The sequence below is a fragment of the Choloepus didactylus genome, chromosome X (assembly GCF_015220235.1).
Source record: "Choloepus didactylus isolate mChoDid1 chromosome X, mChoDid1.pri, whole genome shotgun sequence".
NCBI lineage: Eukaryota > Metazoa > Chordata > Mammalia > Pilosa > Megalonychidae > Choloepus > Choloepus didactylus.
The window spans coordinates 70,180,381-70,208,290 of record NC_051334.1 but is presented as its reverse complement, the minus strand read 5'-3'; the positions used below and the strand labels follow the sequence as shown (position 1 = coordinate 70,208,290).

Genomic DNA, 27,910 nt, shown 5'->3' with positions numbered 1-27,910 from the left:
GTGGTGGTATTCATAGTCTTATGGGATATGTGACCTTGAAAAAATCCCTTTACTTCTCCTATACCTCAGTTTTCTCATCAGTATAATTGTGATGATCTGACCTGACTACTGCATAGTACTATTTTTAGGATGAAATGAGATGATCCCAGTGAAAGGGCTCTGAATCCTGTAAAAGTGTATGGCAATGGACAGGCTGCAAATTTTTCCAAGAATGGTTCTCTACCCAGAAAAAATTCTGAGAAAACTCCCTAGGGTGGCAAACTATAATAAATATGGACTTTCACCTTGGACAACTGGTCTTGAGCCAAAAGTTGAGAGGCAAATTGACAGGTTTCAGAGTCCTAAGATAATAGCAGGTTCTACCTCACAGGGTTGTTGTGATTTTCCCTAAGGGAATGCATGTAAAGTGCTTTGCACAGAGTAAATTCCACAGGTCAATAAATGATGGTTCTTACTAATCCTAGTTACTAAGCCCCACATTGCCCCACTTCATCCCCCTCATTCCAAGCAGTTGAACTTGTTCTTGTAAAAGCTAACTGATAAAACATGCAGAGTTTCTTCAAGGACTGAAATCTAATGGTAGAGAGAATCAGAGTGGGAAGGATCCCCAAACATCAATCTAATACAGCAGTAGAGTCCCAAGGGTTCTACGAATTTCTTTAAGGGACCCTAAGAAGAGGCAAAGTGGACCTGAGCATGTGTGTGGCTCCCAGCACCCCATCTCCTTTCAAACCAGAGCAGCAATGCTTTATTCTGTATCTACATTTGGGACTCTGTTCCAGACTTTGTTTGAAAAAAGGGTTCCATTACCAAAAAAATGTTTGAAAGCCCTGGATCCTGTCTATCCCTTCCCCTCCCCCCCCAAACCAATGCCTATTTTACAGATGAGGAAACTGAAGGCCAAATATGACTCACAGTGTCTCATGGCTAGTTAGAGGCAGAGCAGGAACTAGAACCAGGTATCCTGATTTTTAAGGCAGTATTCTTTCCACTTCATCAGATGGAGTAACATATTAGTGGAGAGAAGTCAGTGGTGGAAGTTGGATATGGGTGGGGAAGAACTAGGACTGCGAAGAGGCAGGGAATAGGGCCAGTCCTTGGTAGGTGTGAATTAGAGAGTATAGTGTGCAACCAAGTGGGATTAATAAGGATAGGACAATCTCTCTCAGGCAAAAAGGTCCTTGGTCCTTCCACCCACTCCCCCGTCCTCCTTTCAGTTCCAATCCTGGGTCCTGGGTCAGAGGAATAGCCAGGGGAAAGAATATCAAATTTTATCTTTCAAGGTTTATGTTGGATTATTTAGTCTAATGGATTTTAGTTCATGGAGGAGTAAATGTAATTAATAATAGAATGATATGTAATGCCAAAGATCCTTGCCAAAGCACAGGATCTGGCAGAAACTATTTCCACATCTCCTCTCTCTAACTACTGAGCCAAAAGAAAGGGGCTCACTGTCTAGATGCCATCCTGAGTGAGGGGTACACGGTCATTACCACAAACCAGCTCATGTGAAATTGCAGAGTCTGGAATTGCTTTTGAATGCCAGGCTTTTCCACTGGAAAAAAATAACTGCATGAATTTAGAGCATACATGCTTTTACAATTACATTTAAACTGACATTAAAAACAAATGTGAAACAGTCCAAGCTGAACAGGTCAGCATGACCTGGAAAGCAAACGAGGAGAAAAAAAAAAAGAAAAAAGAAAAAAAAAAGGCTCAATGTTAACAGCATTAATTCTGTCAGTCTGTTGTAAATAAGAAAATACCACTGGTGTGTTAATGGTTTTATTAAAGGAAAATTCACTACCAGAGATATGCAACAATCAAACAAATAGAAAACAGTTAAAAAATGAACCACATTAGCCTTTCAATCAACATTAAGGAAATTCTTTCTAGCCTGGAGATTAAAATTCTGCCCCAAGGAGGGGGGGAAACCCCTCCTGAAATCCTTTTTTTTTTTTTTTTTTGGTTTTTCTCCAGATCTTAGTGAATCAGGGGTAAAAGAAAGAAGTGTGTGCATCTGTGTGTGTGTGTATCTGTATGTGTAGGCGGAGTCTGGAGGAAAAAGAAGAGGGTGGGAAAGGCAGGCCTCAGGCAAGGCAGGGAGTGTGCTTTTGACTCATATTTATTTGTCCCTGGCCTCACAGACTCCACCTTCACTAGAAGGAAACTGGTTTCAATATGGAGGCTCTGGGAGCAGGAACAGAGCATTGCAAGATATTACAAATTCTAGGTGCCTCTTCTCTCACATCAATGCAACGTTTAAGGCTGGCTTGGGAGAAGAACAAGGCTTCACAGCTGAGGGAGAGGCAAGTGTGAGAAGTGAGCAAGTGGTGGGGAAGTGTGGGAGCACTAAGGCTAGAAGTAAGAGGTAAAGTCTGATCCATTTTCCTACATCATTCTAACTTCAACAGGAAACAAGAGAAGTAGGCAAAGAATCTCATATTTTGCCTCCCTCCTTCATTATGAAAGGTTCAAGTGTGTGTGAGCTCCTGAAAACAGAGTCACCTTGACTTTGAGAATAGTGAGAAGAGAACTGTATGACTCTAATCTTCTGGTATGTTTGAAGAAAGCGACTGGTTAGCTTCTTGGGGAAGCTCCTCCAGGAGAAGCAGGAATCTCGTCTTTGTTTACTGATCTGTAGATCAGCCGCTACCTTTAGCTCAGCAATGGGGCTTGAGGCTAAGCTGGGTCCTTGGCAAGGGTCCAGCAGAATGGAAGTAAGGGAAATGCTACAAATTGCCTAATGACCAGGAGAAAATAGCCAAAGGAGCCTCCGAGAGGTGCAATGGCTTCTTGTCCAAGGTAGCCTCAGCAGGGACTCCTCTCTGGCACCTTGAGTCCCATCAGCAAAACTTCTTCCCAGCAACACACCATGGAAAGGAACCATGCCAGCCAAAGCTTCACACGTATCTGCCTAACCAGAGTTAGTGTCTGGTTGCCATCACATATGATCAAGAACAATCAAGAAGCCCTCTGTCATGCCGTATTACAGGAAACAACAATCATGACACCCTTGATTACATGAATAGTAATTGATGCTACTTCCTGAGCTAGTCCTCATAACAGCCTTGTGAGGTAGGGAAACACCATCATTCCCACTAGGGAAAATTATCAACCAAGAGAGTAGCCTCCAGCCCCAACTCCAGAGTCTGTGGTGAGGAGCAAGCACTTATGTCCCTAAGTTACGGATTGCAAACGTTTCCAGGCTATCAAATAGAGCCATCTAGAGCCCTCATTCTGAATGAGGCATGTCAGCCTTTATTCAGTGTCTGGTCATTTTGAGATGCTTGCAATTGCCAACCCAGAATTTTTCTAATATGAAAGAGAGACACTGCTGAGTGTATCAGTTTAAAGATGAGGCTTGCACCTAGCAGGCTCCATAACCAAAAGATGAGGCTTGCACCTAGCAGGCTCCAAAACCAAATCTCTGAGTAAGGATTTGACATAAAACGAAGCATGCAAACTTGAGGAGAAGGGGTGGTTGCTGCTTTGGATTAGAGGTTTTCTTTTCCCTTTTTCTACCTACTTGTAAGACAGAGGTGAGACGGAGGAGAGGACAATTGTTTACTTGGAGTTTATTTTTCTTTTATTTTCTGCTTTATTGACATATATACTAAAGAGCTTATATAAATGTGTGTGAGTGTGTGTGTCTGTATCTCTCTCTGTGTACACAGTAGGCAAGAATGGAGTGGGGAGGAGGATGTGGGAGAAGAGAAGGGAGGTGGAATTTAACAGTCTCATTTCAGGCACTCAAGAGACCAACAAAAACTCCCTATTTATTCTTCTAAATTTCTTGCAGCAGCCAAACAATCCCACAAAACTACAAGTATTATTTCTCAGCCCTGAGATGGGAATGCTCCAAAATTAATGCCCGTGCGCCTAACAGCTAACTAATCAAAGCTTCCATGCCTAATTTTCTTCTCTGGGGAGAGTCCTCAGTCTCTTTCAGATTCATTGTGGCTAGCATGACACCTCACTGTGCAGGCCTGGAGTGCTGGCCTTTCATGTTGGTCAAGATCCAGGTTTTCCTCTCAGTTCCAAATGCCTGTCCAAGATTTCTGCAGGTGATTTCTTTAGGATCAGTGCTTACATGATTTTAATTGCTGACTACTACAAGGCTGAAATATCCCTAAGCAATTTGGATGGCAGCATAGAGAGGAGTGGAAGCTAGTTTGTCCACCTGGAACAACTAATAAGCAACCAGGAACAACTAGTAAATAATCTGGAATAATTGCAGGGGAACAAACATGACTGTCCACTCATCATACACCAACCTGAATTGGAAGGAATGTCTGAGATTGTAGCATAAAATCTAGTGAGTAAAAACTGCGAATCCAAGCTGGGAGCTCCCTCCCCCCACAGCCCGTACTGCAAAGCCTTGTGGTGCTAGAGAGAAGCTCTCTTCAAGCAAGTGAATATAGCTCAGCTGAGTGCCAATGGGGGTTTTAATTAACAAATGTGACTGCTCAATACAAGCTACAAATCCCCAACAAGCAGACAGAGGCTGTTGGTGATGACTGACCTTGGAGAGCAGGAGGGTGGCTGAAGATTGGCCTGAAGGGGGCTTTCTGTCCCTTTTTCAGCTCAGTGGAGAAAGCCTCAGCCATTTTCAGTTCCCAGGGCTCTGACCCAGAGAAGGGTGGAGAGAGCACAGGCAGAGAGAATATTCAAATGTAAATGACCTCTCCCTAGGGGGTGTATCTTCTAAGACACACCCTCAGGGAGACCTGATACTATTGCCTCCTCCAAGACCTGAGCCCATTCTGGTCTGGGAAAACCTGATTGGGGTAAACAAGGAAACCAGATGCCTAAACAACAGAAAACTACAACCTACACTAAGATAAATGAAGTTATGGCCCAGTCAAAGGAACAAACTTATACTTCAACTGAGATAGGGAAATTTAAACAACTAATGCTAAATCAATTCAAAAAGTTTAGGGACGATATGGCAAAAGAGATGAAGCCTATAATGAAAACACTGGGCATACATAAGGTAGAAATCGAAAGTTTGAAATAACAACTGGCAGAATCTATGGAAATGAAAGGCACAACACAAGAGATAAAAGACACAATGGAGACATACAACAGCAGATCTCAAGAGGCAGTAGAAAGCACTCAGGAGCTGGAGAACAAGACACCTGAAAGCCTACACACAAAAGAACAGATAGAGAAAAGAATGGAAAAATATAAGCAACATCTCCAGGAATTTAAGGACAACATGAAACGCAGGAATATACATGTCATTGGTGTCCCAGAAGGAGAAGAGACAGGAAAAGGGTCAGAAGCAATAATAGAGGAAATAATCAATGAACATTTCCCATGTCTTATGAAAGACATAATATTACAGATCCAAGAAACGCAGCATACCCCGAACAGAATAGATCTGAATAGGCCTACACCAAGACACTTAATAATCAGATTATCAAACATCAAAGATAAAGAGAGAATCCTGAAAGCAGCAAGAGAAAAGCGATCCATCACATACAAAGGAAGCTTGATAAGACTATGTGCAGATTTCTCAGCAGAAACCATGGAGGCAAGAAGGAAGTGGTGTGATATATTTAATATACTGAAAGAGAAAAACCACCAACCAAGAATCCTATATCCAGCAAAACTGTCCTTCAAATATGAGGGAGAGCTTAAAATGTTCTCTGACAAACAGACAATGACAGAGTTTGTGAACAAGATAATTTCTCTACAGGAAACACTAAAGGAAGCACTGCAGACAGAAAGGAAAAGACAGGAATGAGAGGTTTGGAAAGCAGTTTTGGGAGATGGTAGCACAGCAATGTAAGAACACTCAACTAAGATGACTGTGAGCGTGGTTGAAAGAGGAAGGTTAGGACCATGTGGGACACCAAAACAAAAGACAAATGATAAAAACTGGGACTGCATAAGTCAGTGAAACCTAGGGTGCTCAACGATTGTAATGAAAGGAACAAATATGTTTTTATATGAGGTAGAACAAATGAATGTCAACATTACAAAATGTTCAAAATAGGGTGAGAATGGGGGAAAAATACAATCAAAGCAAACTAGACACTGTAATTAACAGAAACATTATATTATGCTTCCTTTAATTTAACAAAGGCAATATACCAAAGCTAAATGCATATGGGGGGCATAGGGGAGGGGTATGGGACTGTTGGCATTTGTGATGTTGTCTGGCTCTTTATTCTACTTTGGTTTAATGCTATCCTTCCTTTTGTTGCTTTTTAGCTGTCATGTTTTTTTCTTTTTTTTTCTTTTGTCTCTCTACCTTGTTTGACTCTTCCTCCTTCTTTGCAGAAGAAATGGAGATGTCCTTATATAGATATTGGTGATGGTGGTAAATACATAAATACATGACTATACAGGGAACCAATGATTGTTTACTTAGGACGAAATGCATGGTTTGTGAACAAAACCATCTTAAAGAGATGGGTTGATGAAGAAACCTTGAGGGCACTATATTGAGTGAAATAAGACAGACACATAAAGGCAAATACTGCAGAGTCTCACTGATATGAACTAATTATAATATGTAAACTCATAGACATGAAATATAAGTTAGCAGTATATAGGATGAGGCTAAAGAATGGGGAGCAGTTGCTCATTATGAGCAGAATGTTCAACTAGGCTGAACTTAAACGTTTGGAAATGGACAGAGGTGATGGTAGCATGTTGTGAGAATGACTAACAGTGCTGAATGGTCTGTGAATGTGATGGAAAGGGTAAGCTCAGAGTCATGTATGTCATCAGAAGGAAAGCTGGAGGTTAAAATATGGGAATGGATACAAAAGTGAATCTTGTGGTGGACAATGCCTGTGATTTACTGTACAAATATTAGAAATCTCTCTCATGAACTAGAACAAATGTATGACACTATAACTAGAAGTAGAAAGAGGCATACAGGAAAATTATATATAGCTATTGCAAACTATATACTACAGTTAGTAGTATTTTAACATGCTTTCATCAACAGTAACAGATGTACTATACCAAAACTATGAATCAATAATGGAGGGGGGGGGCGGTTAGGGGTATGGGAGGATTTGAGTTTCCTTTTTTGTCTTTATTTCTTGTCTAGGGTAATGAAAATGTCCTAAAAATTGAGAAGAAAATTAATTGTGGTGATGTATGCACAGCTGTATGATGGTACCATGGGCAACTGATTGTACACTTTGGATCTTTGGATATTTGTAAAGTATGTGAGCAATCTCAATAAAAAATTAAAAAAAAAAATACTTGCCTTTGTATATATGCCTATGATGTGCTGTGTACTCCTAGCTTTCAGCCTTTAAAAAATATTGCCTGACATCATATTATTCTCCCAAGAGCAACTGAGGGATTTTAGAGCACTCAAGGTAAAAGTAAACAATGCTAAAATCTTTCTGCTTTCATTAACTTTATAAAAACTCAAGGATTTTAAGTGAAAATTTTACAAGTGAGATACCCCTTCAAGGACTAGATATGGGGCATCATCAATTTTAATTAGAACAAATTGCTCACCCATAACTGTAGATGTCCAAAAGTCAATGCTCATAGACAGAAAATAACGTATATGTTTTGCCCAGATTATTTGATTTAGAAGAATTATTTATATTTATATTTCTCTCCATATACAAAGTTTCCTTGAGAACTACAATTAGAAAGAAGTATACCTTTTTCCCTTCAATGTATCAATAAATATGTATGCAGTCTGAAAGACGGCAATCTAGGTCATGGAGACAAGATTTCAAAGGTTAATTTAAGGGTGACTCCGAGGCCAAAGAACCAAGGAACAAGAATCAGAAGTCACTCTGTAACAACAAAGAGAGAACAGGCCCCAGTGTTGCCTGGGAGCACAAACACAGACCAATTCTCACCTAGAAAAGGAAGAATGGAGGGTACAGTGTTATTGACTGTGTGCCTACTATGGGCCAGTTTCTGTGCATACTTATAATAGTTCTATAAGGAAAATTTTATCTCCAGTATAGTTGGGAAAACTGAGGCTTAGAGAGAGCTAATGATTTACCAAGGTCGTCTAGATTGTGAGTGGCAGATCCAGGACTAGAAACAAGGCCTGCCTGTATCTGAGTCCATCATGCTACTTCAGGTATACTACATGACCTCTTACAAAAACAGTGAAACAAAACAAAACGGAGCTTTCTTTTAAGTGCTGAGTTACACGTTGATGTCAAAGTTTGTGGAGCAATTGTGCTCCTCTATGCATGCCTCACATATGCAGATTTGTTGAAGCAACTGGATATCTGAGAACGATGTATGGGGAACAGCAATTCTTAGAACTGAGACTTAGCACTTGGCATCTCCAGCCTGAGGATCTCTAGGGTTCTAGTTTAGAGTCATAGGAGAAGAGAAGAAAACCCAGTAACTGAGGTTACTTATTGTTAATTCTTTATGATGCTCTGCAACTGAACAGAAGGTAGATGGGATCCACTCAGTGTTGGCAAGGGGACTGAAATTCTGTGAACCTGTGATTTCAAGGCCTCCTACTTTAGTAATTAAATTATGTAGTAACATCAATATGAGGTTCTTGGTAGATGCTGTAATGCTGGTTAGACAATGTACAAAAGGGCTTTTAAATTTGAGGGCAGACTGTTATAGATATCCAAAATATTTAGTGATCACTCTGCATGACGGTGGAAGTTGTATTTCTCAGAAATAACTTGTCTTACATTTTCCTTGGGTCAGGAATATGTATTGTGGTCATCAGATGACTTGGGCAATAACCCTGTTTCATACTGGACTACATGCTACCCTGTATGTATAAAAATGCTACAGACCCAATGTGGTTTACTTTAGTGTCCTTAGTATCTTCTGGTACATAGTCTTGAGATGTGATGAGGATGGTCTGCTCTTGTCATTAATGCATTCTTGGTAGATTCTCCTGGTGAGCAATGACATATGTGCAAAATTGATGGCCTGGGCTAAGGGTACTGTCTGCCTGTACAACAGAGTACTACTCTATACCAAGGTTTTCCAAAATGTGTCCTGGAGAACACTAGTTTTGCAGGATGCTAATAGATGTTATATGACAAAAGTGTTGTGTGGTTGAATTAACATTGGGAATCCTGAGTACAAAGATCTTCAGGTTACTTTATTTGAAGGACTTTTACAGGGCCTGGAATATGCTAACATGAATTATAAATCTTCCTTAATAGGACCATAATATGCAAGTATTCCCAAATTTTATGAAAACGGAAACCATTTTTTTATGGAGCACATCACAGAACAAGTTTTCTCAGAACCCACACCAGAAAACACGGATCTAGACAAAGGCAACTGGCTTACTGTTTCTCTTTCTAAAATTTAAGCCTACACCAATACAAAACTCATGCTGTCACCAATTCTCTTAAAAATAGAACACATACAGCTAAATGGAATATATGATTATATCAATTGAAGTCTGTCCAAACTCAAAACTTCTTAGCATAATAACCAAGTCCATTTTCAATAGTTTCAGCTTGTCTTCTCCATTTCCTCAAACTCTATAAATGATTTTTTTCATGCATTTGTTCTTTAATTCAAACTGTGTCCATTGCCTTGAGTGTCCTTTCCCTTCAGTCTCACCCAACTTCTGCCCAATGATTTTCTATTTATCCTTTAAGACTAAAGTGTCTTCATTATCACTAAATATCTCCCCTTGCTTAACTTCTTGAGGTCATGTGTCATATCATATAATATCTGGCACATAGTTGATAATAAATATATCCTAAATGAATAAATAAAAAAGTGAATCGGTGGAAAGAGGGAAGAACTAGCTAGTTTGCTGACTGGAAGGATGGCTGGAGAGACAGAGGGATGAATAAATGCAGAGAAACTTGCCTCCTGAAGAACCATATCATCAATATTTCAGAATTGGAACTACTCTCTTGTACCCAGGATATGTGGTTCAGAAGTAGCAATGCTGGGCTGCTCTTGAGCATGGAAAATAATGAGACAACTGGCATCAAGACTGCTTTCAACACTGGAAACCTCAAGGATGTTCATAGCATCCATGATGACATCAAACTGTGGCCAGATGGACCATGAGCCATCTTCCCAGCTAAAGGATCACGGAGGTGTTAAAACCTGCAGATCTGATAGCAGCTTCCAGCCTCAGATGTGAGTTTAGGCTCCTAGTAGGAGAGAGACTTCTCAGATATGCTAGAGTCACCTTTGAAGGAAATGCTGCACACCTCAGAATTTCACTTGCTCTGAGGGTCCACGTTTCTTCTCCTCTTTTGGAGTTTGGATGCTGCCTGAAAATCTTGAAAGGCCTACCAGTAGAGGAGGGAATAGGCAGGGGTCAATGCTATTTACTAAAAGCTGAGAACTCAAGAGTTGGAAAACACAAAAAAGAAACAGTATTTGGGGAGAAGACATTAAGTGGGGAAAAGGGAAGTATCAGGAGAGAAAATAGTAAAAAGGTGAAGTTTTTTCTTTCTCATTACATTTTAGAAAATGAGAGTCTTGCCTTGGGCAGTGCATAGAAATGTGAGAGAAGGCTGTGCATTTTTTTCTAATTATGGGCTGTGAAAAAGCTGCAGCTAACTCACTGGAGGCAAGGTCCTTATCTGGACCATTATATTTGTAAGTGTTTTCTCAAATGGAAAGTAGGGAAGGGGTTTAAATTCTTGAAGCAATTAGCAACCTATTGTTTTCAAAAGTAGCCAGATATGAACCATGTACAAATAGAGGCCTATTCTTGTTGTGTATGGGTAGTTGAAAGCCTGGAAGTAGGCTTTGAGGGAACTGCCCTGATAATCCAACCCTCTGCATGCTTCTATCTGAAATACTGAGAGTTGCTAAGAAAAGATGCAAGGAACAGGTAGGTAGGCTTAGAGACAGGAAGAAAAAGGCTATATTTATTATGTATCTGTGAGCTGAGGCAATCCTATCACCAAACAGTGAATAGAACACTATAGAGAAAGCCAGATTAAAGATCTTGAGGCCTCAAGACCAAGCAGCCATCAGCTACATAGTGCCAGCTTCTCTTAAGATACAGAGACAGCTCTTCTGCCCTCCACTCCTTTAATAATCTATTCATCCAGTCTAATAATATATCTTATTTATTGTGAATTGAGATGGCTAAAATTAATATGCAAGTCAAAGCACTCAGGCCTTGATTATATTTCCGGGAGCAGTAATAGACAATCCAAAAGAGGGCTCATAAACTAATAATCCTTTCTGTGTGGCTTTCAACATTTAATCACAAAATGTCAGAATCAGGGAAAACTGAGGCTCAGAGGGAATCATGGACTTGCTCGAGGCCACATTCCTAGTTGCCATTCTGGAATATATTCTATAACTTTGATTGGGGTGATAGGAAGAAAAAAATACATGAATTCTCCTTCAAGGCAATCAAAATGTCTATGCTGAATCCAAATCTTATGAAAATGGGCATCTAATGCTAAAGAATTCAGAAGGAGAATTCTATTGATGCTTTCTTTCTTTTTTCCACTTGTTTGTGTAAAGGTGTAGTGTACAATGAATTCGGAAGTTAACAATAAACTTGGAAGGAGTTGCAGTGGGGACACAGGGAATGTGCTGATAAGTTTAGCAAAATGGAAAGGTTTGTTTTTCAAGCAGTCTTGTCTAAGAGGGCAAACACTTAGGTTTTTACTTACATGGTAAGTAAACACAACAAATGGTTCCCTTAATTGCTAGAATGTGCTTTCTAAATAGGATCTTGGTGGTACTTTTTGGTTTAAGGTGACCAAGAGTGATTTCTGGTGATGCTCTTCCAATTGGACCTGCTATATATACATAGGCCATACTAAGTAACTCAGGGTAAAGGCCAACTGGAAAGTGCCCTGAACTGCCATGTCAGTTAAATTATTAGTGATCTGATTGTCATAATAAGCCTTCATATTTGTCTAGCACTTTATCATTTACCAAGGATGTTCATATTCATTATACCATCTGATCCTCATTATAGCTCTGTGAAGGATGTATCTCTAAATTATGGATGAAGAAATCGAGTGTCAGAGAGGGAACACAATAAAAAATGTAACTGGGCCTTTAACCTAGGTCTGCCTGACTCCAAATGCAAGGTCATTTACATGAGACCAATAATCCCTCTATCTTGTGGGCATTTATTAAAGTTTGCCAACTTGAAACTCTAATGCCTAGCAGTGGTAACTTGTATATAGCAGACACTCAGTAAATGTCAGGTGGACAGAACTGAAATGAAAGCCAGCCACAGCACTTTCCAGCTTTTCTTCATTGTGTTCACCAAGCCCATTCAATTTGAGCACTCTATCCAATAAACCAATTTGAAAACTTACTGTACCATCTGTCCAATAAATTAATTTACAAACTTATGTCTGACTGTTGTATTCAGTAGTGAAATAGTCTGTTATGCAGGGGCTCCTGTTTAAAAGGGATTTGCTGTAATCATGTCACAGACTGGTAAATAATGGAAGATAATTGTTGAGACATGGAAGTAATTTTAAGATATGAACCCAGATGTTATGAGTACTTTTGTAACCATTAAACTTTGCCTGCATCAAAGCAGGCTTTCAATTCATATTAACAGAAGGCAAGTCAAGATTTCTTTACCTGGGAGCCCTCATCTCTTAGAGATAATCCACAAAGGTCTAAATAATCAAGATTTTAGTGTGCCCAGACTCCTCACAGTGGAGTCACAACATTCATGTGGAGGAAACTTCCTTCTGCCAATCCCTTTGTCACCCTTCCTTGCTACCCCTCTTCCCTTCTCCCACCCCAGTTCTGCTTCTTCCTTCTTACTGCAGACCACAACTGTAGAATTTATCTGAAGGAAGCCAAGCAAACCAAAACAAGGGAGACTCAGATATTTGAGTCCTATTTGATGTGGCTGCCTGGAAAGCCACTCACAGAACATCTTCCTGAAATGTCTGGGAGTACTAGACACCACTTGAGATGCCTCTGTTGAGACTGTCTCAAATTGAGCTTGGGTCATTTCATCTGTACCACTTTGGTCTGTTTAGAGAATACTACTGGCCTGTGAGGAGGGGAGGATACAGTTACCCCCACGAAGACCCGAACTTGGTCCTGCTCCAGTGTTAGAAAACAAATTGGATTCTGTAAATATGCACACAGGCAAAAAAAAGAAAAAAAAAAAAAAGGTATTGAACACTTTGTAGAAAGCCAGAGATGGGCAATCACTCTAAATTAGCTGGGGACTAGGGAGAGGGGGCTGGATTCTAGGCACTCACATTTTCCAGGCTGATAATGAGTAATCAGGTATGAGGCTACAGTTTCATCTAGCCAGAAATAGGCTTGCCTTTCTTCAAGTTCCATTTCCAAATCAAAGTAGAATAATGAGCTTGCTTTTCTCATGAAAGATGTAAGTTCTTTTTGGAAACAGCAGGCAGCAGAAAGGAATCTGGTGCCAGGCAGGTATAAATATGAAGTAATAAGGAATTTGGAGGGAGAGACTATAAGTGTCAGTTAACTGGTGTCAAGCCTTTCTGGAATGGTGACAATGCTCATTGTAGAGACAGGCTCAGGGGACAGAGAGCCATATGATGGGAGTTGCTATTGAAAAAGCTACCTCTTTCATCAAGTTACCATGCGACTGAAAAAATACCTTTGGGAATGATAAATAGATATGCAAAGAAAAAGAAATGATTAACAGGCCTGCTCATCCCTGGGAGATTTGAAATAGGAAATTGGCTCTTTTTGGCAGCCAAGTCTCAGGCTCCAAAGAGGAGCAGCTTCCCAGTCCAGGTGGCCAGTCCTATAACATAGGCAGCAGTAAACTGAGGGATATTCCTTAGGGTTCAGGGCCATCCAGTGCCTCAGTCATCCTGCACCTGACACTGTTCTGGATTCTTTAGTTCTCTCATTCTGGGAACGATTTAACAACATCAGGCCTCTACTATTAAATCCCCCAGGAGACCCTGCCTAGTGAAGTCTCCACACTTACCCTCTGTTGGGTCCTGATCCCTGCTTCACATGTCCTGGTCCCATGTCAAGCTCCAGAGTGGGGAGTGGCATGGTTAAAGATAAAGAAAGATAACTGATGGCCACTTTGTGTATGAAGGGGTCAACTTGCATTTAGAGCATGGCTGGCTTCTAGAGGATGCTCCTTGGAAGCATCAAAGAGGAAAATCTGTTTTAAAGAGAGAAATAAAGGAGGAGGGAGAAAGGGGAGGGAGAGGAATAAGGAGACAGAAGAAGAAAAGTATCATACCTCCCAGAGTCATCCCTGCTTCATAGCATTTCCGGAGGCGACAAGATGGACAATTTTTCCTTCGGAATTTATCAATGGTGCAATCATTTCTGCTGGCACATAGATACTTCTGTTTCCCTGGGAGAACAAATACAAGAGTTAACAGACCTGTTAATGTGTTTTCAGAGTCTATTTCTTAAAAATTTCTAGAAGAAAGGGCATGAAGATATATCCTGCCAGATTGAAAGAATTGGACAGATAATAATTCCAAACAATTTGACCACACAGAAATGAACCACTGCAAAGCGTTTCTTTAATTCAGGGCTGTATTGTTTGTTTGCATAGATGTTTTTAGTAGGGATGATCAATTCAGGCGCTGCTGATACTTCCATTATTAAGACCACTCACTGGTTTTTTTAAGTAAGATGCTCTGCCGTCACAAAGGCCAGGAATGCCCATGAGAAAATGATCAAGTGTTGGAACTGTCACTCTTTTAGCGTGGCAGAGCAGAGACTTGGGCTCAGTCAATGTTTACTCCCACTGACACTTGTAATCATGCATAGGGTCATACTTGAACTACTAGGTGTTTATTTTTCACAACAGTAGTACAGGCAAAATTTCTATAAAAGCTAACTCTGTGGGATTTCTAATTGGTTTTAAATTGCCAATCCTGCAGGTTAGAAGAAGCAAACAGAGATAAATCCCACTGTTTGTAGCAAGTGAAAGGAAGTCCTTTGAAGCCATCAGAGGAAAAGGATCACTGTTATGCACACCTGGATTGTCACAGATAAAAAGAAACACAACATACATACAGATACACACACACACACACACACACATGCTCGGACCCAGAGATCCTCAGGATCACAGCTGCTCAGAGAAAGACATGGAGGTCCACTTAAAAACACATACTTTGCTCAGTCCTTTGTTCCCTTGCTCCTAATAAAGGCCTGGCACACGGTAAGCTCTCAATAATCATTGACTAAATGAATGAATACAAAAGTGGAACTGAGAAATATAGGCACGCAGAGTCACAAGTGGAAACAGATACAAACCCACTCTCTGAAACCCAGAACTCAGATTCATAGCCTTGCCCCAGCCTAAGCTTGTGTATCCCCTCATCCAAACCTTTCTCCAAACTCCTGATATATTTTTTTCTTACATTTACAGCTGTGCTTTAGTTTACTGGACAGACTGGGATTTCAGGAATGTTCTTTTTGGCAGGGGAGAATACTTGTGGTGGGGAAAAGGAAGAAAAAATTGAAGGGTGATTGCTATTTGATAGCAGGGGAAAAAACCCATAAATTCAGCTTTAGTCAGCTTTCCTCTCTCTCTCTTCTCAGCCTAAAATACACAAACCAGGCACAAAGAACACATTTATTATAGTAGGTTATTTGATGTAGTCAATTCAGTGGTAACCAGGTCAGCAATGCACTGTTTCTATGGGCTATCCACAAGAACATGGAATTATCTTTATTGTAATAAAGGATTATTTTTCTGGTTTCCTTGTTTCTTTCCTTTTTTTTCCTTCTCTATTCCCTTCCCGCCTCCCTCTGTAAAAGAATTCAAAAATGTTGGGCCTGAAGGAAACTTTAAATGTCACCCTGGTACAACCCGTTTGTTCCAAGGATGAATTCTGGGGGAGAGATTTGCCTAAAGACACATTGAATTAAGGAAAAAAAAAAAACTACAATTTATTGGGCACCTATTATAAGCCATGTCTGTATTAGGGGTTTTAGTTATGCTATTTCAATGAATCATCTCAGCAGTGCTTTGAGGTAGGTACTATTATCCCACCTTCATTTAACAGATGAGAAAACTAAGGTCTCTAGGCCAGTATTCTTTCTACCTTACCACAGAATTTTATTTGTATAAAATAATTTTTTTTCTGCTGCAAACTAAGGACTGCATCATTTGAACAGAAAAAAAAATGGTGCTTTGAATGCCATTCTACCTTTGGGTGTCAGCTCCTATAAGGCAGTCCTGTATCCTGTTCTAGTGGGTTCAATTCCAGTACTCAGGGCACTGTGGGTATTCTGGAACTGGGACACCCCCACAGTATTGGTGCTACTGCAGGCTTTAAGACTAGCTTGTCATACTGATTACTGACTTAAGCTCAGGTTAGAAGTACTTGGCTTCTTTGAGGGATATCTTCTTCCACAGGAAAATACCAGCTCCCGGACCCCAGTTTGACAAGGAATGATTGCATAGCCAGAGGATTTCTAGACTCCATTTCTGAAAGAGAATCACTCTGTAAGGGTGGTTGTAGTGGAAAAAGCATGAAATTGGTGTTCTTGTTTTTCAAATTTGGAACTCAGATCATTTAACTAGTCATAGCTCAAATCTTTTCCAAGGGTGCCTCTTGGCCTAAAACAAGGTGACCTAATACACAGGAAAGGATTTATCCAGGCATAAGTTCGAAGCTCAGTATAACCAATGTCATTGTATAATAATTTAACATTTAGTGAGAATTTATTATGTGGAAGTCACTGGGCTAGGCATTGAAGTTATAGAGGAAAATCTTTGCTGATCAAAACATTCAAGTCCCAGATAACAGGGAGAGTACCGGACATCTTATCGCTAACTCAATATGTGACCTTAGATAAGTCCCATTGATTGCATGAGATGGGTTGGACTGGAAAATCATTAAAATCTTTTCCAGTTCTAGGAGTCTTGAAGGATGTCTAGATTTCATCTGTAATAGACTTGCAGTCTTTATAAAAAGGGCTTAAGTACTATTGGTAAGCAAGAAATTAACCAAAACATGGTTTCTTTCCCCTCTGGTCTACCTGTTTAGGACAGTAAGCTTCTGTCATAGTCTCTTATATATGGATTCACTTGGTCTCTCTGTCTTCTAACACCCTTCAAATAATCAGGCTATACTTTAAAATAGAGAGTCACTGATATTGTAAACCATATGTAACATATACATAAACAACATGTGTGTGTATTCATGCATGTGTAAGTGCACAGGTATATTTTATATATATACATATATATATATATATATACACACACACACACACACACACATACATATATATACACACACTGTGTTTCTGAGTTATCTTTGTATGCAGAAATGAATATGTGATCACATGAAACTTGTGACAACCCAAAACACAACATAGAAACACACGTGAGAATGTGTTTCTTTTGAAACAGAATAATGGATTTAAAGATTTAAATGATACAATAGTGAAAAAGTTTTTGAGGTTTGGCAGAGATAGATATGGAAGAAATCCCTTTTTTTTCTTTTTGCAATTCTTAAAATAGGAGTGTGACAAACATGTACAGTTTGGATTAGGTTTAGAGGCAGGGGGTGGAATACACAACTTCTGAAAGCTGTACCCAGCCCAGCTCTCCCACATGAGTCAGAGCCAATGTACAATCACTGGGATGCTATTACTTCTTTCCTATTCATTCTATTTCTCCAAATACATAGTCGGAGTTATCAGGCTTCTTAATAATAATAGTCCCTCCCCTTGATTAGCTTACATGGCCTAATAACAATCTTGTGCAAAGTTAAATGTAGCAGAGATTGTTATATATCCCAATCTATATGTGATGAAAATGAGGCTCATTTAGATAAAATTGACCTGTCTGGCATCACATGGTTTGCTCCAAATCATAGTCAATAAGGCTATGAATCCTACAGATTGGAAAGAATATTAAATACTAGTTGGATGCACCACACCACTCCCCCATACAAGACTTGAATCCTATCTGTAGCATCCCTGCAAAGTTGTTGCCCCAACTTATTTTGAATTGTAGCCCATTCATCTCTGGACTCTGTTATAAGGCACTTCTGCCATTAAACTCATTGTCTTTCTCCTTACAGTTTTGACCCATTGGGCCTAATTCAAAAAACAGAATCTTTGGGCTGAGAAAAACCTTAAAAACCTAACAAAATGCTCCCAATGTGAGGCTTAACTCCTCAGTTATGAAAAGAGACACAAAATGTTGACATGACATGCTCCAAGTCACAGCAAATAGATGGTAGAGCCAGCACAAAATCTGGCAACTGCATCCATGGAGACATGGAGTGGGTGGTTGTATTTTGAGGGTGGGAGACATCTTTTTCCTTGTCTAGTAAGTGTATGGCCCTGTGGGTGCCTTCTCAATACTCAGATAACCCAAGAAGTGTGTAAGCGGGATCTGGTCCTGCTACAAAGTGATTCTAGAAGGTCCTCTACTTCTGCCTTGTAGCCTAGATTACTGAACAATCAACATAGAGAACACAAATTCCTATCCAGCTCCCCCTCCTCTTAGCCTACAAACATTACACCCAGCTCTTTGACAATATTGATCTTCAACAGCAAAATTATATCAACAACCCATAATCAAACTTGCACAAAAAACGTCATTGTGAAATCTCTGGCAAAAGATACAAATCTTCTCTCACATTGAAAGAGATAAGGCCACACTGTAGAGATGCGAACAGACTATATATTTGAATGCTTGATAACTGTTCTTATTAGATCAACTACAAACCCTTTGACTACCATGAATGCTCACATAACGGGCTGACATGAGGTCCTTTGCATGTTAGTAGGCCCTGAAATACTTGACTGCCTGATGGTGTTCTGCGTCTTTCTTCGTGTTCCTATTCTCCGATCATAAATCTTAAGTATAATTCAAAGCACCAGCAGGAACAGAGATCATGAGAAAGCCTCCATGTATTTTCTCTATAGACTCCCCATTTCTGTTATTCTGTCAGCCCCATCAGTGCTGCCATGCAGTCATAGTTGAGGTGAAAGCATTGATTAGGCTTCTTGCAATTTGTTCATTCTGAAAAATCCTGTTTGGGGCAGAAGTGGTGAGGCAGGGCAGTTACCCACTATTCGTCGCATCACATGCAAATGAGGAAAGGGTCGAGTCATCATCTTCATTATTAACCTTTAGAAAAGACTGAAGAATGTAGGACATCTCACATTTAAATACTGTGTTAATGCAGGACTATATGAGCAAAACTAAAACAAACAAACAAACAACTTTTTTAAGGTATGTAAGAGAAGACCTGAATCAAGTGGGAAGACATAGCATGTTCCTGGAGGGGAAGACACAATATTGTAAGGATGTCAATTCTCCCTCAATGAAATCTGTAAATTTAAAGCAACCCAAACAACATCTTGACTCAATAATCCCAGAGTCTATCTGAAGGAATATAACATGTGAGAATGACAAGATATTTTTGAAAAAGAAGAGTAATTAGTAGAGACTTTTCTTACCAGGCATTTAACATATTATAAAGCCACAATAATTGCAACTGTTTGGTATTGGCTCCATTATAGATTGAACTGTAGATGAGAACAGAAAAGCCAAAGACAGTCTCCATTATATGAAATATGTCATTAGAAATCCATGGAGAAGGATAAATTATTCATTAACTGGTGTCAGAAAAACTGGTTAACCCTTTGAAAAAGAGAAAAAAGTTAAATTATTAGTAGAAACCAAAATAAATTCCAAATGCACTGAAGATGCCAACGAAAAAAACAAAAACAAAAGATAATCATTGAAGTATTGGAAGAAAATACAGATGAAAATTTAAATTATTTTTCAGGTAGAGAAGGACTTTTTAAAATATGACAATGCAGAAAACATAAACGAACATTTTGATAGATTTGACTAAAATATTTAAGCTTTCTGTCTGTGAAATTAACCTTATTATCAAAATTCAAGACAAACCACATACTACTAAGGAAAAATGTTTTGCCATCAACTATGAAAAATTAGCAGTCAATATCCCTGATAAAGATGAACTGCACAATAGAAAAATGGGCAGCAGATAGGAATAGGCAATTAACAAAAGAAGAAATGCAAATGACAAACATGAAAATTGTTCAATGTCACTAGAAATCATAGGAATACAAATTAAATAGGACATCATTTTCACAAATCAGATTAGCCAAGATTAACACTGATTAGCAACTTAGTGTTGGAGGAGAGTATTGCTGGTGAGATTATAAATTATATGTTCTAGAGACCAATTATTCAATATATTTCAAAAGTCTTGAAAATGTGCATATTGTTTAATCAGTAATTCCACTTCTAGGGAATATTTTATAAGAAAATAATAAGGTAAGCACAAGAAAGAAGTCCTTTGTAGCATTATTTTAATAAGGGAAATTGGAAAAATTTAAATGCCCATCATTAGGGGAATGATTAAATAAATTATTCCATATCCATTCAGAGAACACTCTGCAGCTATTAATTATGATGTCAATATCTACTTTTTTTAACTTGGAGGAATGTTCACAATACACTTTTTTGTTAAAACAATAACAAAAATGTAGTTACCAAACAATATAGGTAGTTGCATGCCATTTTTAATACATAAAGGCCTTACAGCTCATTTAAGAAGTTTTATTTTATTTTTACAGTAGACCCTTTTTACAAATGACACATCATATGGAAGTCATATATAAAACAGATAAATTTAATTCTATTCTAGCTAAAGCAGGCATGGGAGTCTTAGAACTCTTTTCCTTTTCCCCCTTTTTCTGAAGCTATGGTGCCCTTCAGAAAAACTATGTAAGACCCCCTAGGGCTCTGTGGAAAGTTTAGAGACAAACGGATTCAGTTCAACCACTATAAACCTTGTTTAACAGATTGAGAAACTGAGACTCAGAGAATGGAAGAGACTTGCATTTTAAGGTTACACCATGAATCAATGTCAAAATAGGGACAAGAATCTAGGTCTCCTTATTCTCAGTCCAGTAGTCTAGTGTTCTTCCAAAATGAGACGATAGATGTGAAAATACTATATAAAGTAAAAATTATTATACAGATCTTACCTATTATTATTATTTAAATAATAAAGTTAATTTAATATAAGAAGAGACAAGGATCACTGCAGACATCATCTTGTCCAACACTCTCATTTTACAGATGGGGAAACTGAGATCCAGAGAGCAGAATGGACCTGATCAAGATTAGTCAGTGACAATGATAGGACTAAAGCCCAGATCTCCTGTCCAGTATATTCTCTGCCCATTTGTTTTATTATTTTGAAAGCATTTTCACACCTATTATCTCTCTGAGCCTTTCTTCAAAGTAGGGAGGGTACAAACCATTATCCTTAATTTATATATGGGAAACCTGATACATAGAGTACTTAACCACTACAACTTGTCAAATATTTTATTTGCCCTTTGCCTGACTTGTCTACCCTATTTGTTCTAAATTTATCTACTGCCTCTTAAAAGTGACAAGGAGTTATATCACTTGACTTGTCTGGGGAAAGCAACGAGTTTGATAGGGTACTCTGAAAGGTTATTACATAGATGTTATCTCATTTAATTCTTGCCAAAATCCTCACAGGTAGCTACATCTATTTACAGATGAGGAAAATAAGACTCAGAGAGGTTAAGTGACTCACCTACAGTCACCAGCCAGTAAATGACAAAAGCATGATTAGAAGCCAAGTCAGTATGACCTGTGATGTTGATGCTTGCTCTTGTTAGTGTGATGTCACCTCTCAAATAGGACCTGTTCTATACTTCAAAGACAGAGGCAGTACAGAATAGTAAAAAGAGCACAGAGAAGTAAGTCAAAATACCTGGGAAATGGCCTAACAGTCCCACTGAATCACTGTGTGACCTTTTGCATATTCTTATTTCTCTCTGGACCTCAGTTCGAACTCCTGATCTGTAACAAGAAGGGAAGGGGGTACATAATGGCGACATAAGGAAGGTCTTAGGTCAGAAGTTGTCTTTTCACAATTAGAATTTATGCTGGGAGTCTCATAGCATACCTGGGTGTGAGTGAAGGAAGGCTGGGACACATTTCCCTCCCTGACCCAACCATGAAGCCAGTTCTTCATCCTTACCTTATTTATCCTCTCTCAACTCTCTTGACTCTAAGGGGTTCTCCTAAAAAACAAAAACACTACACCACCAAAAGGAGTAGCTAGGTGCCTCTCCCCTGGGTGATCTTCACAAACAGGAATCAGCTCAGCCCATCAAGGGTCATGTATCCTATGGACATAGCATTCTTTGAGACTAAGGCAGCCTAAAATCTCTGGCCTCTTAGCCAAGGGTTCTCTTCTTTCAGAAGCTATCCCAAACACTGTTGAGTTCCAGTTACTTCTTTCTCCTAAGATACTCTTCTTGGATCTGCAGAAGAGACTAGACAGCTTTAAGTGCACAGTCCATGCCCAGCCAGAGAGCAAGGACCCTGTGAGAAGGACCCTATGAGAAGGACTTGTAAGATGGTTTCATCCCTTTCACTCTGAGGACCCAACTCCCTCGCCTGTCTGGAAACACAGATGGCAGTTAATTACCCAGTACCATCACGAGGCCCTCAGCCAGGATCCTCAGCTGATACCCTGCAGGGAGGCTACTTGGGAGTGGTCCTGAAGCCACGACCTTTTCTGACATCTAGTGTGAGATGATAAGAATCAAACCATGACTCCTCTTTTTGGCTTCCAGTGCCCTCCACAATCTGGTGCAAACTCCATATAATAAAAGCATAAAGAGCTCTGGACTACAAGTCAGAAGCGCAGCTGTCAAATCCCAGTCTCACTGCTTTGAATTCAACTGGGCTTGGAAAAGCTGGGCTCTGTTTCCTCATCTAAAAATGGGTATAAAAATAATGGTGTTGTGTACTTTATGGAGCTTTATAAAACAAATGATACAAAATGCATGTGAAAGTGTTCTGTGAAAAGGAAAGTGTTATATACATAGAAGGGTTATGGGTAATGTTACTAAACTTACTTTGCTTATTCTCTTCCTCTCCATCAGTGACCCTCTTCTGATCACATGCTCCCTTCACTGGTCCTTGTCCTGGTCATAAACATTCTGTCCTCTATCTTCTGCCCCCAACACACAAATGCATACACTTCTCTGCTAAAGCCAAACCTATTTGTCCTGCAGTTTCCAGCTCTGAACACCTTCCCTAGCTACTGTAGTTTAAATAGACCTCTTGCTTCAAAAAGTGGGATAGGAAGTCGAAGAAGATAAGGCTGACAAGTTAGATGATAGTTAGGTCAGGAAGAGCCTATCATGTCATGCTATAGAATTTAAACCTGAACACAATGACGTATTTGAATCCATCATTGAGCTTAATCATAGATGATGCTTAATAACTATTACATGATGGTTAAAGAATAATATTTGATTGTACACCTACTATGTTCCAGGCACTATTTTAAGCAACTGAGAAACAATACTGAATAATATAGCTAAGGTGATCTTTTCGTGGAAATAGATAAGCAATAACTGAGTGATAAATAATAAATTTGGTAATTCTAGATGGTGATACATGCAATGAAGGTAAAAAACAGGGAGGAAGAAGGAGGGGTGGGTGGGCTAATTTAGGTAGAGTATTTGGAAAGAAATTCTCTGAGGGTGTGGCATTTCAGCTAAGACCTGAATAACAGAAGGAACCAGACATGCAGAGATAGAAGAGGAACATTCCAGACAGAAGGAACAGCAAATGCAAAGACTCTTGTGTATTCTTGGAGTGGCAGGTGGCCACTGGGGTTGGCATGTGACGAAGTGGGGGTGGTAGAAAATCAGATTAAATCTCAGGACCAGGTTTTACAGAGCAAAAACTCCCAAACTTGACTGCAAATCAGAATCACCTGGGGGAGTTTTTGCAAAATATTCATGCCTGGTCTCACCTCGCAGTGATTCTGATACAATTCATCTGTGATTTCTTAAGAGCTCCCCCATTGGTTCTAACATGCAGCCAGGGGAAAAAAACAGCTGGTGTTGGGCCTTGAGTCAACTACTTATGTAATTCTGCAACTGACACCAGATTAATAACAGGATGAATATTTTATATTAGAATACGACATAGTTCAAAAAGCCCTTGCTTTTTTGCTTCTCTGAAAACTGATGAGATTCTGGCCACTCAGGTGAGGTGTGTGGGAGAACAGATGATGTTCTTCAGATGAGATTTGGATAGACCATCTGGGAGAAGTACAGGCTCCAACCTTACCAAGAAAAACACTCTGAGGAAGCCTGACTCACTTTTGCCAAGGTCATCTGACATTTGGCCAGATCCAAATTTTATGTTCTCAAGTCGTTTTCCCTTTCAGGGTTGTCCTGGAGCTGGCTGAGCATCTCTTCCCAACCTCACATTCAGTTCTATCATATCAGTAGCTTGAAATTGTCCCCAAAAGGAGTATCTGTGCCACAGAAATTGACAAACACTACAAATAAGCACACACGCCCCACTCCTGACTTCCTCCAGAGAGCCCCTTTACCAGCATACAAGTGGTTCTGCCCTATGGTAGCTTCATTCCCTTCTAGCTGGGTCTGATCCCCTTATTCTTTGCTCTCAACATTTTCATCCTAGGGCACCTCTGGGGTTTGGTAATATAATTGGAACCACAGCCTGTGTCGACTCAATTACATTTTAGAAACACATTTCCATTTTCACATGCTTTACCCAATAGATATGTTCCTGAACAGTTAGGAGGTATTAATCACATTTCTTTAAACTGAATTTTCATTTAAATGCAGAGTGGGGGTTAACTATTTAAAGAAACCTTGTGTTGAACACTTCTGCAATAACCCTTTTAAAAAACAATCCCTTTGTAAAATGAACAGTAACTGTTTCATTTATACATTTTCTCAAATCCAAATTTTGCATGATGATAACCTTAAACAAAGAACTAGTTAAATAAATTATGTATATTCATACAATGCAGCCACCCATTTTAAAAATGAGGCAATTCTATATATACTGAAGTGGAACAATCTCTAAAAGACATTTTAAAGTGAAAATTTAAACCACCAAGATGCCAAACAATGCAAAATACTTGTGTGGGGAAAGATAATATGTTTTTATATATGTTTGTAAATGCACGTACTGTGTTTGCAAGGATACACGAAGAACTAGCAAATGGTGGTTGCCTCTGAAAAAGAGACCTGTATACCTGATGGATGGGTGGAGGGGGGCTTATTTTTTTCATTCTATAACTGTATATAAAATTGTCCCAGCTCTGTTATAAACTTCCTTGTGGACTTGAAACAAATCCTTTCCCCTCTCTGGGCTTTAGTACCTTCATCATAGGAAATCAAGAAGGGATGTTCTTAGCACGTCCTAGTTTTCAATTTATAGAGTCTGCATTTGCAGCAGGTATGTTGCCTGTTCACCTCACTTTGTAATTAGGGAACAGAAGCTGCTCATCTAACAGGGTCAGAGAGGGTGTCTCTGTTATTGACAAAAAAGTCCATTAGTCAGTTACCAAACAGCTACAAAAATCCAGCGGTCCAGCCCTGTGCTAAAGTCTGTAGGGGAGAAAGACAAACCATAGTTCCTACCTTTTAAGAGCTTGTGATTTAGTGGGAGATAAGATACATGCAAAACTGCAACAATACAAAACAGTATAGAAGACTTCTGGAATGGGACAAGGAGACCCAAGTCACAGTTTGACTCCATGTCTCAATGTAAGGCCTTGGGGAATTTGCTGTTGTTTTTTGAGCCTCAGTTTCTTCATACATAAAGTGATGGTAGGTTGTGACAAGGTAAATTCAATAATCTCTAAATGACTTAATATTCACCCCAGAGATTAAGAAACTATCAGGCATAGGCCATAAAGCTTCTATTAGGTGTCCTTAGCTATTTTTTAATCAGCAAAGTAGTATGGTGTGGTAGGAGGAGCATGAACTTAGAAGTCAGAGACTGGGTTATGAATCCTGGCAATGTTTCACTTACCAGTTGTGGCAAATAGCATAACCTTGGGCAAACAGTACAGCGTCTCTAAATCCATTCCCTCATTTGTAAAATGAGGATCAAAACATCCATCTCTACAGAGCTATGAGAATTAAAGATAACATAAGTGAAATATCTGGCAAATTTTAGGTACTTGGTAAGCAAGAGCTATTAGAGTGGTGTGCATTCTCCTGGAATTATGTGGAACTCAGGAAGAGATGATCAAGACTGAAGTTACATCTGAAGCCTTTATTGTGGAACACTCAAGGACTGTATTAAATGATACTTTTTATCAGCTGCTCCACAATGAAGACTTTAATCAAATTATTCAGATCTTTCCTTCCTATATAGTTCTAAAATATAAAGTTACTTGAGATCAAATTTGAAAACTGAAATTCAATCTGTAACTCAGACACATACCACAGTGTGCTCTGCTTCTGTGTACTGTTTTGATTTGATTTCCTGAAAATTAAAAAAGAACTTAGCAGAACACTTATATATTTCATGACAAAATTAAAGAGAAAAGCAGAAAGTGAAGGAAAAGGAAAGGATGTATAGAACAAAAACACCAAGGCTGGACCTCACTAGAGACTTGTGTGATGATTTCAAGCAAAGATGGAGAAGCTATTACTGATCCCCTAAGTGCTGCCTCATTGAGCTCATCATTGCCTATTCTGTCACTGCCATTCTCATTGAGGGTGACCCCACTCCTGATTGGGAGATGGAGGAGCAGGATGAGAGTCTGAATCCTAATTATTTCATAGACACTTTCTCCAAGTCTCTTCTAAGAACTATTTTGAGTGACTTCCCCTAAGGGAGTCATACTGTGATGGACTAAGAAGCCAACATTTCTTTTTGACCTTAGGAAATCCCCAAAAAGATGTCAAAAAATTGAGATAGGATACCCACAAGAGGATTCGGTGGAAACTACAGAAAAAGGGCAGCCAGTGCTCTATAGTAGGAAAACACTGAGGTATTCAGTTGGACAGATCTGTATACAAATCCCTGCACTACCTCTTACTAGCTGCAAGTTATCTGACTTCTCTGGGTCTCAGTTTAGCTTTCTGTAAAATGCATAGATTTGCTTTGACATTTCAATGAGAGAACAGATGCAAAGCAACTAACACAATATCTGGCGTATGTATGCATTCACTAAGTATTAAGAAAGAAAGAGAAATGGAGAGGAGTGAATGAGTGAGTTTTCAAAAATACGACTTGGGAGAAGACATGCAAAGAACTGACCAAAAGATGACAATGGTGCTATATAATGTCCTCAGAAGAAAAAAAAATAGGATAGTAATAATCTGTACAGTGGGAGAAATGCTAATATCTAGCAAATGTTAAACTTCTGAGATGAAAGAAGAAGGACCAGGAAATGTTTCAGTTCACAGGAGTAACTGCAGTGGAAACAAAGAATTTTGATAAGTGAACAAAGCAAAGGAAACACATTTCAGGCAGAGGGAATTATGTATTTGAAAAGGCATGGAAGTTCGAAAAAGCCAAGATTGACAGATGAAACAGGCTGTTAAATTGATAAATTGTTGGTCATCAAGAACTTCAAAATGTTCAATCACTCTTGATCAAAACTATTTGACTCCCTTTTCTTTTCCTTTCTTAGTAGAAACAAAGGTTTTTTCTTTCTATGACTACCTTATGACAAGCCAAACATGTTTGATTATTCCTTTGATTATGCTTTGGACTGCACTTTGGTGATTTACTACCTTATAGACAAGTAGTTGGAACCAACCAATGGGCTTGGCCAGAAAATGTCATATGAAGGCTAGTGGAACAGTAGAAGGAACTCTTGGTACACTGAGAGGTTAGATAAAGCACCCCTAGAATCTGTCTTCCAACCATCAGAGCCTAAGGAAGCAGGGGACTGTGTTCATGGGGAGAGTCACACATACCATCCATTTGCTATAAGGGTAATGTATTTTTCTTCCATATACCTGAGTTCCCCCATAATAATTCTCACTAAAAAATGTTGAACCCAACTGAATTATATGAACAAAATAATGATCACTGAAAAAACGAGAAGCCTCCCATGGCTAGTAGGTTAAAATTCATCTATGATGCAGGATCTAATAAGAGTGAATAAATGATTTGGAAGGTGAGGAG

At 39.2% G+C, this 27,910-nt stretch overlaps 1 protein-coding gene across 1 annotated transcript in view; it reads right to left on the bottom strand.

Moving 5' to 3' along the window:
• AR (androgen receptor) overlaps positions 1 to 27,910 on the bottom strand; it is a 196,028-nt gene that overhangs the window by 40,388 nt on the left and 127,730 nt on the right. Inside the window, exon 3 of the mRNA XM_037822338.1 lies at positions 14,147 to 14,263. Coding sequence (XP_037678266.1) covers positions 14,147 to 14,263 — 117 coding nt within the window. The remainder of the gene's footprint in view (positions 1 to 14,146; positions 14,264 to 27,910) is intronic.